At 37.5% G+C, this 12891-nt stretch overlaps 1 protein-coding gene across 5 annotated transcripts; it reads left to right on the top strand.

Moving 5' to 3' along the window:
- Positions 1-5903: 5903 nt before the first annotated feature.
- LOC114422734 (receptor-like protein kinase FERONIA) lies at positions 5904-12143 on the top strand. 5 transcript variants are annotated; one of them, XM_028389234.1, is made up of 3 exons: positions 5904-10634; positions 10786-10941; positions 11147-12140. In XM_028389234.1, the coding sequence occupies exon 1, from the start codon at positions 6698-6700 to the stop codon at positions 9275-9277; it is 2580 nt and encodes an 859-aa protein (XP_028245035.1). In that variant the 5' UTR covers positions 5904-6697; the 3' UTR covers positions 9278-10634; positions 10786-10941; positions 11147-12140. The 5 variants fall into 5 exon arrangements, with proteins under 5 accessions (XP_028245035.1, XP_028245039.1, XP_028245037.1 ...); XM_028389238.1 differs by having other exon boundaries at positions 5904-10941; positions 11147-11309; positions 11861-12140; XM_028389236.1 differs by having other exon boundaries at positions 5904-10941; positions 11147-11309; positions 11791-12140.
- Positions 12144-12891: the final 748 nt, after the last annotated feature.

Below are 12891 nucleotides of genomic sequence, written 5' to 3'. Positions count from 1 at the left end.
TTAGGGTTAGTGGTTAGGGTTTAGGGTTAGTGGTTTATTTTTAGGGTTAGTAGTTAGGGTTTAGTGTTAGTGGTTTATTTTAAGGGTTAGTGGTTAGGGTTAGTTGTTTATTTTAAGGGTTAGTGGTTTATTTTTAGGGTTAGTGGTTTATTTTTAGGGTTAGTGGTTAGGGTTTAGGGTTAGTTGTTTATTTTAAGGGTTAGTGGTTTATTGGTTTAGGGTTAGTTGGTTATTTTTAGTGTTAGTGGTTAGGGTTTAGGGTTTAGGGTTTATTTTTAGGGTTAGTAGTTAGGGTTTAGGGTTAGTGGTTTATTTTAAGGGTTAGTGGTTTATTTTAAGGGATAGTGGTTTATTTTTAGGGTTAGTGGTTAGGGTTTAGGGTTAGTTGTTTATTTTAAGGGTTAGTAGTTAGGGTTTAGTGTTAGTGGTTTATTTTAAGGGATAGTGGTTTATTTTTAGGGTTAGTGGTTAGGGTTTAGGGTTAGTTGTTTATTTTAAGGGTTAGTGGTTTATTTTTAGGGTTAGTGGTTAGGGTTTAGGGTTAGTGGTTTATTTTTAGGGTTAGTAGTTAGGGTTTAGGGTTAGTGGTTTATTTTAAGGGTTAGTGGTTTATTTTAAGGGATAGTGGTTTATTTTTAGGGTTAGTGGTTAGGGTTTAGGGTTAGTTGTTTATTTTAAGGGTTAGTGGTTAGGGTTTAGGGTTAGTGGTTTATTTTAAGGTTTAGTGGTTTATTTTAAGGGTTAGTGGTTTATTTTTAGGGTTAGTGGTTAGGGTTTAGGGTTAGTGGTTTATTTTTAGGGTTAGTAGTTAGGGTTTAGTGTTAGTGGTTTATTTTAAGGGTTAGTGGTTAGGGTTAGTGGTTTATTTTAAGGGTTAGTGGTTTATTTTTAGGGTTAGGGTTTAGGGTTAGTGGTTTATTTTAAGGGTTAGTGGTTTATTTTTAGGGTTAGTGGTTAGGGTTTAGGGTTAGTGGTTTATTTTAAGGGTTAGTGGTTTATTTTTAGGGTTAGTGGTTAGGGTTTAGGGTTAGTTGTTTATTTTAAGGGTTAGTGGGTAGGGTTTAGGGTTAGTGGTTTATTTTAAGGGTTAGTGGTTTATTTTTAGGGTTAGTGGTTAGGGTTTAGGGTTAGTTGTTTATTTTAAGGGTTACTGGTTTATTTTTAGGGTTAGTGGTTTATTTTTTGGCTTAGTGGTTAGGGTTTAGGGTTAGTTGTTTATTTTAAGGGTTAGTGGTTAGGGTTTAGGGTTAGTGGTTAGGGTTTAGGGTTACTAGTTTATTTTAAGGGTTAGTAGTTATGGTTTAGGGTTAGTTGGTTATTTTTAGGGTTAGTAGTTAGGGTTTAGGGTTAGTGGTTTATTTTAAGGGTTAGTAGTTAGGGTTTAGGGTTAGTAGTTTATTTTAAGGGTTAGTGGTTAGGGTTTAGTAGTTAGGTTTAAGGGTTATGGGTTAGTTTTATGAGTTATGGTTAGGGTTATGACTTTGGGTTAGGGGTTATGGGTTGCTAATCATAATCACTATTTTTATGTCGCGCATCAAACGAGAGGTTAGGGGTTATGGGTTAGTAATCATAGTTTTAACTACCGAATTCAAAGAACCCCAGAAATTGAATACATTGAACAATATGTAAACAAATACAAGTCACTCAACTAACATACATAAATCAACGATTTGAACAACTCCCACGCTCAGATTGCATTGGACACCGACGCCTGTTATGCCCTTCGGCTCCACATCTACTACATTTTGTTCGGTGCTCAGATGGTTCGACCCAATCCATCTCATTTCTTATCCTTGTTGATTTTGGCCGACCTTTCGCACGAATTGTAGTTAGGTCAGGGATAAGTGTCCATGCGTCATCAGAAGGAGGAATAGCCGCTTCATTCCCAAGAGGCCACCATTGTGCGGAGTAAGCTTTTAAGATGTGCTCGTTTGTATAAACAACATCTATATATTAGTAGTAGTTCATGCTCACGTAACCACAAGCTGCAATAATGTGTGAACATGGATAGTGAAGCGCAGAATACCTTCCGCATTGACAATGACGATCATTCAAGTTTACTGCCCACTTTTGTCCGCCACGTTGCGTTATAGGGTTGAAGCTCTCCTCTACTTCAAACCTTGTGGAGTGGATATCATACACGCGAACGATGTGCGTACAAGCTTGTTCTTGATTTTTCCTCAGTTCTTTAACAAGCTTTGAACAATATAGTTGGCCTTCATTTAACTGTCTTTGGGCTTGGCGGCCACGCTCAACAAAGTACTTTCGACACCTACTGTACGTTGATTTCACCAATGCTGTTATGGGAATGTTGCGACAATCCTTTAAAACCTTATTGATACATTCTGAGAGGTTCGTTGTCATGTGGCCATATCGACGTCCTTCCCTATCGTAAGCCATCGTCCATTTTTCCTTTGAGATGCGATCTATCCATGTTGCTATGGCTGGACTCAGTTCACGAAATTTTTCTAAATTTTGATCAAAAATGTGTTTGCATGGAGTGTAGGCTGCATAAAATTAGTTATGAATAACAATTTTAAGTATAAATGAAAGTAAAATAAACGTGACCATCAAATATGAAATCTTACCCAATTTCTTCAACATTTCTTTTTGTTTGGCATTATTGAATTTTCGATTGAAGTTGCTTGCTATGTGTCGCACACAGTAGACATGATAACCGTGGGGAGGTTGCCAACCAAGTGCTTCGTTAGCGACAGCGGACTTTATACTCGCGTGTCGATCAGATATGAGACAAATACCATTTTTATCAGTGACGTGTTCACGCAAGTGTGCCAAAAACCATGACCACGCTGTCAACGTTTCACCTTCAACCACAGCGAATGCTAGAGGAAGGACGCCACCATTTCCATCTTGTGATGTGGCCATTAAGAGGGTCCCACGGTATTTGCCGTACAAATGTGTGCCGTCAACTTGTATGATTGGCTTACAGTACTTGAAAGCCTCTTTACATTGGCCAAAAGTCCAGAACACTCTATGAAATTGGCGGTGTTCGCGACTAACCGTATTTCCAACGATAAAATCGTCATGTAGTATTTGAAAATACGATCCAGGAGAATGATTTTGCATGTGTGTTAGCCACGACGAAAGTTTCGCATATGACTCATCCCAATCGCCATATTCAATAGCAATGGCTTTTTGTTTCGCCAACCAAGCTTTTTTGTACGACACCTTGTACGCAAATTGACTGTTAATCCTCTCCTGAATCAATGAAATTTTTATCAATGGATCTTCTCTGATCATGCCTGTCATTAGAATAACAAAATTTAAATGACAATTAAGGCTAAACAATAACATAATATGAACATAAAATACGTACCTACTACACAAGTCGCAATTAAATCTGAATCAAGTTTCTCGTGATCTTGGGTCATGGTCATATTGAGACATGTGTGTGGTCCACCCCATTGAGTGACTTTCCATGAATCAGTCTTTTTAGATAGAATTGACCTCATGTAGAAAGGGCAAGGACAATCTGCATTTCTATTCAAGCAACAAACCACATACTTGTCCCATTTGCTTTCAACCACTTTGAAACTTTGATGCACCCTCATAACATATTGTTTGACCGCATTCTTGACCGCATCTTTACTATCAAATTCCATGTCAACATATAATTCTTGGCCAACATTAAAAGTGGATGGCATCTCCAAACCACAAATGTCCTCCTCATCAGGATGGCTCCAGTTGATATTATTATAATGCAAAGCATCATTCCAAAATGGATTCTCAATTGCTTGTACACCTTATAGTCCAAAAAAAATTCAAATCATACTTATTTGGCATTAAATACAATTGTCGTGAAATAATAAATGTATTGAGTGAAATATCTTTTAAGAGTAAATCATACCTTCTGCTGGGTGAACAATTCTTACTGGTGGAATCATGTCGGGGACTTCATTGTCTGTATCTGATATACCGTCAACACTGTCATCTTCGTCTAACGACTCTTCAACGTATGAGTTAGACACAAGATAATCATCATCATCATTATCATCATCTTCGTCAAGATTTAAATTGCTCATATTTGTTGGCGGTTGTGTGTAATCATTAGATACATAATTTCCACATGATGTAAGGGAATTTGCAGAATGAAACATTGAACCACCAGCCACATCCTTTTCTATGTACAATTCTAGAACTGACATTTCTTGTTGTTGTTTAAAACTTTCTAGCATCGTTTCAACGTCTTCGTCATCGCAAATTTGCAAGGCAATATATTTTCCTGACACTAAAAATCTACAACTGATAGCAAAAATAATTTCATTATTTTCTAACTTTACCTTGTCTCCAATTTTTTTCTTCAAAGCATTGAAACTAATTCCACGTTTAATCTGAATCGCTTTTTTACTGCCTTCAAATATTACACCATCATTATCTTCATATACCCTTCCATTGAAATACAACACTGTTATAACCGAATTCATCGTGTACCTACAAAAACAATATTTTAATTAATTATTCATAATAAATTTAAAATAGTCAAATATAATCACAAAAAGTCTCTTTAACACAATTTTACATTAAAAAATTATTGTATAAAAAATTTATTAACTTTAAATATTTTTCATGGTAAAAACTTAAAAAAAATAAACGATTCATACGTACTAATTTTAAAGCCCAAATAAATCATAAATAAAGTTAGTATTATTTATAAATAATTCATTCTCATAATAATAACTTCAACTTACGTACTACAAATAAATATAATGGAAAAAAATTAATTTTAAATACCGCTCAAGTTAATGGCTCATAAAATAAATTTACTATAACTTTATATTAAAATAAATTTCCACACTAAAAATACTTATTTCATTAATTATGATGTTACAAATTTTTTTACTTTCAATTTTTAACACTAACAAAGTATTAATACCAACCTAATCTAATTAAAAATATACTAAAATTTTTATATTTACCAATTTTTTTGGGACTCAAATATTTTCTTTACATAAATATCATCAAAAATATTTTATATTTTACAAACACAAAGAAGCATATCAAATATAAGACTAATTTAATTAAAAAATTATTAAAAACAAAACATTCAAAATGCTCTAAAAAATTACTTAACAAATATTTTATAATACAAATTATTTGACTCAAAATTGCTAACTTGATTCAGAAATTTATTAACTCAAATATTTTTCATGGTAAAAACTTAAAAAAATAAACGATTCATACGTACTAATTTTAAAGCCCAAATAAATCATAAATAAAGTTAGTATTATTTATAAGTAATTCATTCTCATAATAATAACTTCAACTTACGTACTACAAATAAATATAATGGAAAAAAATTAATTTTAAATACCGCTCATGATGTTACAAATTTTTTTACTTTCAATTTTTAACACTAACAAAGTATTAATACCAACCTAATCTAATTAAAAATATACTAAAATTTTCATATTTACCAATTTTTTTGGGACTCAAATATTTTCTTTAGATAAATATCATCAAAAATATTTTATATTTTACAAACACAAAGAAGCATATCAAATATAAGACTAATTTAATTAAAAAATTATTAAAAACAAAACATTCAAAATGCTCTAAAAAATTACTTAACAAATATTTTATAATACAAATTATTTGACTCAAAATTGCTAACTTGATTCAGAAATTTATTAACTCAAATATTTTTCATGGTAAAAACTTAAAAAAATAAACGATTCATACGTACTAATTTTAAAGCCCAAATAAATCATAAATAAAGTTAGTATTATTTATAAATAATTCATTCTCATAATAATAACTTCAACTTACGTACTACAAATAAATATAATGGAAAAAAATTAATTTTAAATACCACTCGACTCAAACAAATTATTTGACTCAAAATTGTTAACTTGATTCAGAAATTTATGCCTCAACAAATAAATTTCAAACCTTGTAGGCACAAATTTAAATCTCAAGAAAAACTTACAATTTTTGAAAATTGAATTGTAACTTTCAAAGCACAGCACCAACACTAACAATTTGCAGTTTTGAATACACAGCGAACTCACTTTGGAAAAAAACACCACCACTGAGTTTTCAAGATACAACTAAGCAGTTTTGAACACACACTGAGGGTTTAGCAGTTTTGAACACACACTGAGGATTTTTTTTCGAGTATATAAAGGCACTGAATCGCCAGTTGGAACGGCTATTTTCTTGGCCTTAAACCGCCAATGGCAGTTGCAACTTGCCATGAAATCGCCAATGGCAGTTGCAACTTGCCTTTTGGCCTGCAAACGCTGCAACCAGCTGCAAAAGCCTGCACCCTGGAACTCGCCAGTTTGACTGGCGGTTCCATCTTCCAGCTATATCGCCAATGGCAAGGGCGATTTGTTCCTGTGCATGTGCAAGTCGCTGCTGTCAGTGGCGACTCCAGGCAGCAGCAGCAAACCCGCCAGTCCCACTGGCGGTTTGCTTGCACCATGCATGCAACCACGTAGAAAAGTGCCCCCTTGAGGAAATTTTTTTAAAAAGACCCCATCTGGGGAAATATTTTGTAAAAGAACCCCAGATGGGGAAATTTGCCGACTCGGTAGTGCCCTGCGTAGACTTGAAGTCTTCCACTTGCTTGGTAAAAATAGAAACCAACCGCCCAATCTTGATAAGTATATTCATTCATTGATCTTCTTTTGAGCTCTATGTTTTGCTACTGTGTGCAGCTTCGATTAGCTTGTTGATGGATACAAGTGGCACACGAATTGCTTTAGGAACAATCCTCCCCATCCTGTTGTTGTGCCTCCCTTACTTTTCTATAGCAGTTGATGTTATTTACCGTCCCGTTGAACTCTTGAGCATCAACTGTGGCTCTTCCAGTAACTTTTCCACTCTCGATGGTCGGAATTGGACTGCAGACATCAAATTCCTCTCAGAAAACAAGGACTCGGTTGCTGCTTCTGCTCTCACACCGTCTACCCAACAGGGTCCATACACCTATGCTCGTTTCTCTCACTCCCAATTCACTTACTCCTTTCCCGTCTCCGCAGGCCCAAAGTTCCTTCGCCTCTTCTTCTACTCAACTTCCTACCAAAACTTCGATCGTTCCAAATCCGATTTCTCAGTCAAAGCAGGCCCTTACACCCTCCTCCATGATTTCAACGCTTCCCTCAATGCTGATGCTGGGGACGAGCCTGGCAACTACTTGTTCAGAGAATATTGCATCAACCTCAAAGATGGAGAGAGGCTCAACATAACCTTCATTCCAAGCACCACAGATTCGTATGCTTTCATCAATGGAATCGAGGTTGTTTCAATGCCCCCTTATCTCTACTACACCAATCTTGACGACAACACTGGATTCCCGCAAATTGTTGGAGGAGTAACATATACTATTGAAAGCAAATCAGCTCTGGAGAAAATATACCGGTTAAACGTTGCTGGAACAAATATCCCCCCAACTGGGGACACGGGTATGTTAAGAACCTGGGAAGCCGATGACAACTACGTAACAACTCAAAGTAACATATCTGTTGATTTTGGGGGTATAACTAAGCTCAGCTTCACTACTGCGACTGAAAACTACACGGCACCAGACAAAGTGTACCGATCCTCAAGGAGTATGGGAACTAGTGGCTCTTTGAACATGGGATTCAACCTCACATGGCAGCTTCCTGTTGATTCTGGCTTTACCTACTTGTTAAGGTTACACTTTTGCCAGCTTGACCCGCATGTTCATCAGGCTGGTGACCTGGAATTCTACATCTACATAGCGGATCAGTTGGCTACCGATAGGGCAGACGTTCTCTTATGGACCATTAACCAGAAGGCTGTCCCAGTGGTTACAGACTACATAGTTTCCATCCCGGTGAATCAGAAGAAACCAAATATTTCACTGAAACTGCATCCTCACCCTAAAAGCAGAATCAAGGATGCACAACTAAACGGAATTGAACTTTTCAAAATCAACCACTCAACAGGTAATCTCGCTGGACCGAACCCAGACCCTCATCCAAAGACCTTTGAATTTCCTCTTCAAAGCAAAAACAAGAAAAGCAAAGGGAGGACGGGAACCATAACTGCCGCCGTTGCTGGCGCAGTTTCCGGTGTCGTTATGCTCTCCCTTATTGTCGCTTTCTTCCTCATCAAACGCAAGAAGAACGTGGCCATCGACGAAGGTTCCAATAAAAAAGATGGAACTTCTCAAGGGGGTGGCTCACTACCAGCCAACCTCTGCCGTCACTTCTCAATAGCAGAAATCAAAGCAGCTACCAATAACTTCGACGAACTCTTAGTGGTTGGTGTGGGAGGCTTTGGCAACGTGTACAAAGGCTACATAGACGAAGGTTCAACACATGTCGCAATCAAAAGGCTCAAACCCGGTTCTCAGCAAGGTGAGCAGGAGTTTGTGAACGAGATCGAAATGCTGTCTCAACTTCGTCATCTCAATCTTGTTTCCCTCATAGGTTACTGTTACGAGAGCAATGAGATGATACTCGTTTATGATTTCATGGATCAAGGAACCCTCTGTGAGCATCTCTACGGCACCGATAACCCTTCCCTCTCATGGAAGCAAAGGCTCCAGATCTGCATAGGTGCTGCACGAGGATTGCACTATCTGCATACAGGTGCAAAGCACATGATCATTCACCGTGACGTCAAGAGCACCAATATCTTATTGGATGAAAAATGGGTGGCCAAGGTTTCAGACTTTGGGTTATCCAGAATTGGGCCCACGGGTTCTTCAATGACCCATGTGAGCACTAAGGTTAAAGGTAGCATTGGATATTTAGACCCAGAGTATTACAAACGACAGCGTTTGACTGAGAAGTCTGATGTCTACTCGTTTGGGGTGGTGCTCTTGGAGGTATTGTCTGGGAGGCAGCCCTTGATCCGCACTGCAGAGAAGCAAAAGATGTCACTGGTTGATTGGGCAAAGCATCGCTACGCAAAGGGATCTCTGGGTGAGATTGTGGATCCTGCACTGAAGGGCCAGATAGCAACTGAGTGTATACACAAATTTGGTGAGGTTGCGCTGAGTTGTTTGCTTGAGGATGGGACTCAAAGGCCCTCCATGAAGGACGTCGTTGGGATGCTGGAGTTTGTTCTGCAGCTTCAGGACAGTGCTGTTAATGGAGTGGTGGTCAGTGGTGGGCATTATGAAGATAGTGAGGATATGTTTAGCAGTACCCATAGTAGTATACAACTTTCGAATTATAGTAACAGCACTGGATTGAACACCACGAGCTATGGCAGTAAGGAATCTGACAGGTTGATCCCGGAGAATGTTTTCTCTGAGATTAAGAATCCAGAGGGGCGATAAAGATCGGAGCAGTATTCAAGTTCAGGCCAAGTATGCGGTTAAAGATAAGCAAAATGGATAGTTTGAAATTAGATGAATCTAAAACTATGTGGCATGGAGATATCAATGTAAAAATCTTGAAGTGGTTTCAATTTAGAAGTGTGTATTAATTAGGTGGATTCTATAAAGGTTTGTCTAATGATTATTTATCAAATTTTGTTTTGATAATCTTTCTTTCCTGTGACAGAGGTAACTGAAATAGAATTGTAACAATAGAAAGAAGAGTGTTAATTCACTACTATAAAAATAGTATTTTAAGATTTCCTAAAAAATTGTCTTAAAATTTGATGCAAAAATTGTCTTTGTTGGCATATTTTTTGCTTTCCACCTATGACGGTTTTCAGGCAAAACAGTCGTTGTATAAGCCTTCATTTTGTCACTCTCTCTCCATCCCTCGCTCAATTCCTTCAATCCCTTCTCATTTTTCACCCTTACTTCCTCCAAACCCTCACCCACCTCCACTCTGACCACACCCACGGCCTCACCCCCTCCTAGCACCATGCCCCCCTCTTCTGCTCCGCTGTCACCGCCAAACTCCTCCCCTTCAAGTTCCTTGGCTTCGACCTCTCCCTCTTCCGCATCCTCCACTCCGGCACCACCCACACTGTCATCCTCCCCTCCCTCACCCTCCAAGTCACCGTCATCGACGCTTGTCACTGCCTTGGTCGAGATTCATCGTCAAAATGGGATCTTTTGGTTTGAGATTGGAATACGAAACCCACACGCTTAACCCTTTGCTCGATCCATCAAACTCAATCCACATGTTGATTAGGTCACAGCTCTTCAGATTGACCTCAATGTTCGCCAAATCACCAACCTCACTCAAAACGACGTTGTTTAAGTCCACACCGACGTGGTTTCCATTAAGGTCCTTAAACTCCATGACCATAAGTGTATCAAACTCCACAGCAACGAAGCCGCCGCCACCGCTGAGGCCGAGAAACCCGCCGGCTTCACCGATGGTGTCGTCATCAGACGAAAGGACGAAGGTGAGGCCGCCACCGATTGAGGAGGGGTTGAGGCTGGTAACAAAGAAGGAAAAGAATGTGGTGAAGCTCGCCGGAAAACGGTTTCCCGGTTGCCGAAATCTGACCGGACGGGAGTAAAGGGCTCTGCTGGCGCTGGAGGTTGGAACCACAAGGTCGCACGTGAGACTGACAGTGTTATTGTTCAAGTGGGTGTCATTAACGCCTTTCACAATAATTTGGTAGAAGAAGCTGGATCAGTTGGCAATCACTGCAGTATACTAGTTTGGTTATAACACGACAGATAGTTAGGTTTTTACCATCATCCAATGACCCACCGACAGAGATCCAATGTAACTTCTTCTATTCTTTGATTTGGGGGTGATAAGATGTACTTAATGTTCTCAGCAGTCTGTATGGTCTTAAGACAATTAGTACAAAATATAGTATGATCTGGTAAAAAAATATCATTTGATCTGAGTTGTCTTGGATTTATTTGGTCAGCTTGGGGTTTTTAAGATGTCACATTCAGGACTTCAGGCTGTTTCAAATGCCATTGAAATGTTTCTCAGTGAGCAGCTCCTGGATTCAGAAATATTAGCTGGACTAGCTATTGCTGTAATCATGGATGGGTCCCGGACATTCCTTATTGAAATTCAGGTATTTTCTTTTGTGCTTTCATTATATTACATATTTTAAGTTGTCAAGCACAATATGAATTTCCTAATATATCCTGTAGTTATACACGGGTATATGGATCCTTCTGTTGAACTGAAAGATTGTTCTTTTTTTTTTTCCTATATCATAATGAACATGTTTTCTTTTTCTTTTTGACATGCTAAATTTGATAGTGTTGCTGTATCAGGCCTCGGGTGGTTCAGAAGCTGATCATGACTGTCGACTCTAGAAAACAAATTGCAATGCTGTGGTCTGTCATTCAATCTGGTTTTCTTGCTCTTATTAAGGATCTGAATGGGAATCATGTCATATAGCGTTGCTTACAATACTTTAGCTGTAAAGATAATGAGGTATAACACTTATCTCTTTTGCTTGCAAATTTAGTGTAGGTTTATTTTCCCTTTATTCACTAACTTCAATACTACATGGCCATATAGTCATTCCATACTATTTAATTAGATGTATAAGAGAACAAGAACAACCATTAGCTGTCCACTTTACAATTTTGTTCAAAGCTGTATGAGGCTATCATTACACATGATGACACAAAATGGTCTTTAGTCAACACTGCTTAGAGCAGAGGGCATTCCTGTTTTATTAATGTTTCATAAACTGGTTCATTCATGGTTTTGTGAAGCGTTGGGTTCTTATAGCAGCTCTCCTGCCTCTTTTGGTCATTTGGTGTCAACCAGATGAAATATATTTCACAAAAGGGTCTTAAATCTTTCACCTTGTTGAACCTTGTTTAATTGCATGGTAATCTCCCAATCTAATTTATACACTCTACTTCAGAATATCCTGACTTTTCAAACTAATTTCATTATTCAGCAGTTTCTAAATTTGCTGGATACTTCATCTCTGGGATTTTCATATTTACAAGCCTATGTTTATCTCTGGTCAGTTCAGATGTTTCTGAAAGGTAAGTCAACTGTGGAAGGAACAAAATTCACCATCTATTGAGAGGGGTACTATCTTATGACCATAATGCTGAAGCATTCTATACTTGGCCAGTTAGCCTGAATATGTTCCTTGTTTTCTTTCCCAATTAGGAATTCTTAAAAGGCTAACTCTCAACTATATAAGAAGCAATGGAAATAAATGTTCTTGTTGAGAATGTAATGATTATTGACCATTGACATGGACCTGAAAAAGTTAGTAATAAATTCGGGTGATCCTTTTAATTTTGTGTCAGCCTCTAATAAATTAAATTATTTGACTCATTGCCACTAAGATTTCTCTGCTTCATTTATTACTTACCACGATAAATATTAAAGATAATGTAGGTACTGCAGAATGACTAGTCCTTATGGTTTTTAGGTGATGGATGGTAGAGAACCAAACTTAATGTATTCTGAAGTCCTCAATGATAAAGAATTTTGAGAAGATATTCTGAAATCTTTATCGAGTTCAGATGGATATATTATTGTAGTCTTGCGTATCTTGAATTTGGTAGACTTCTGTACTCTGGGTAACAACCTTGTTAAAAGCTACAAACAATGAGTTTTAACAATTTCTTTATGAATGAAATGGAGTAAGTCATTTTCTTTGATGTAGCTAAGTGAGATAGAAACATCATTGAAATTATACTGGTGAAAGTTATAATGTAGAGAAAAATAGAGAAAAAGACCGAGGATTGATATCAAGACCGAGGCCTGGCTTTGAAATTAAAAAGCTACCCCGAAGAAGAAGCAGTGCAATTGTAAACATTCAAGATCCCTCAATTATCAGATTAAACTTCCTTGCTCTTTCACCCCAAAAGAAATTGAGTACCTGACTGATCGCATACAAACGGTGGAACTGAAGTTGTGGAGGTGAACATTTATATATATGGTTTTTTTTATAACAAAAATCTGTTTACTTTTATCTCAATTACTAAAATTCCAAACTTGAATCATTATCCATGTTTCCTTTATCCATCAACTGTGAGGATCT

Source organism: Glycine soja, chromosome 8 (genome assembly GCF_004193775.1).
Source record: "Glycine soja cultivar W05 chromosome 8, ASM419377v2, whole genome shotgun sequence".
In the NCBI taxonomy this organism is placed as follows: Eukaryota; Viridiplantae; Streptophyta; class Magnoliopsida; order Fabales; family Fabaceae; genus Glycine; species Glycine soja.
This window is presented reverse-complemented; position numbering and strand designations above follow the sequence as displayed.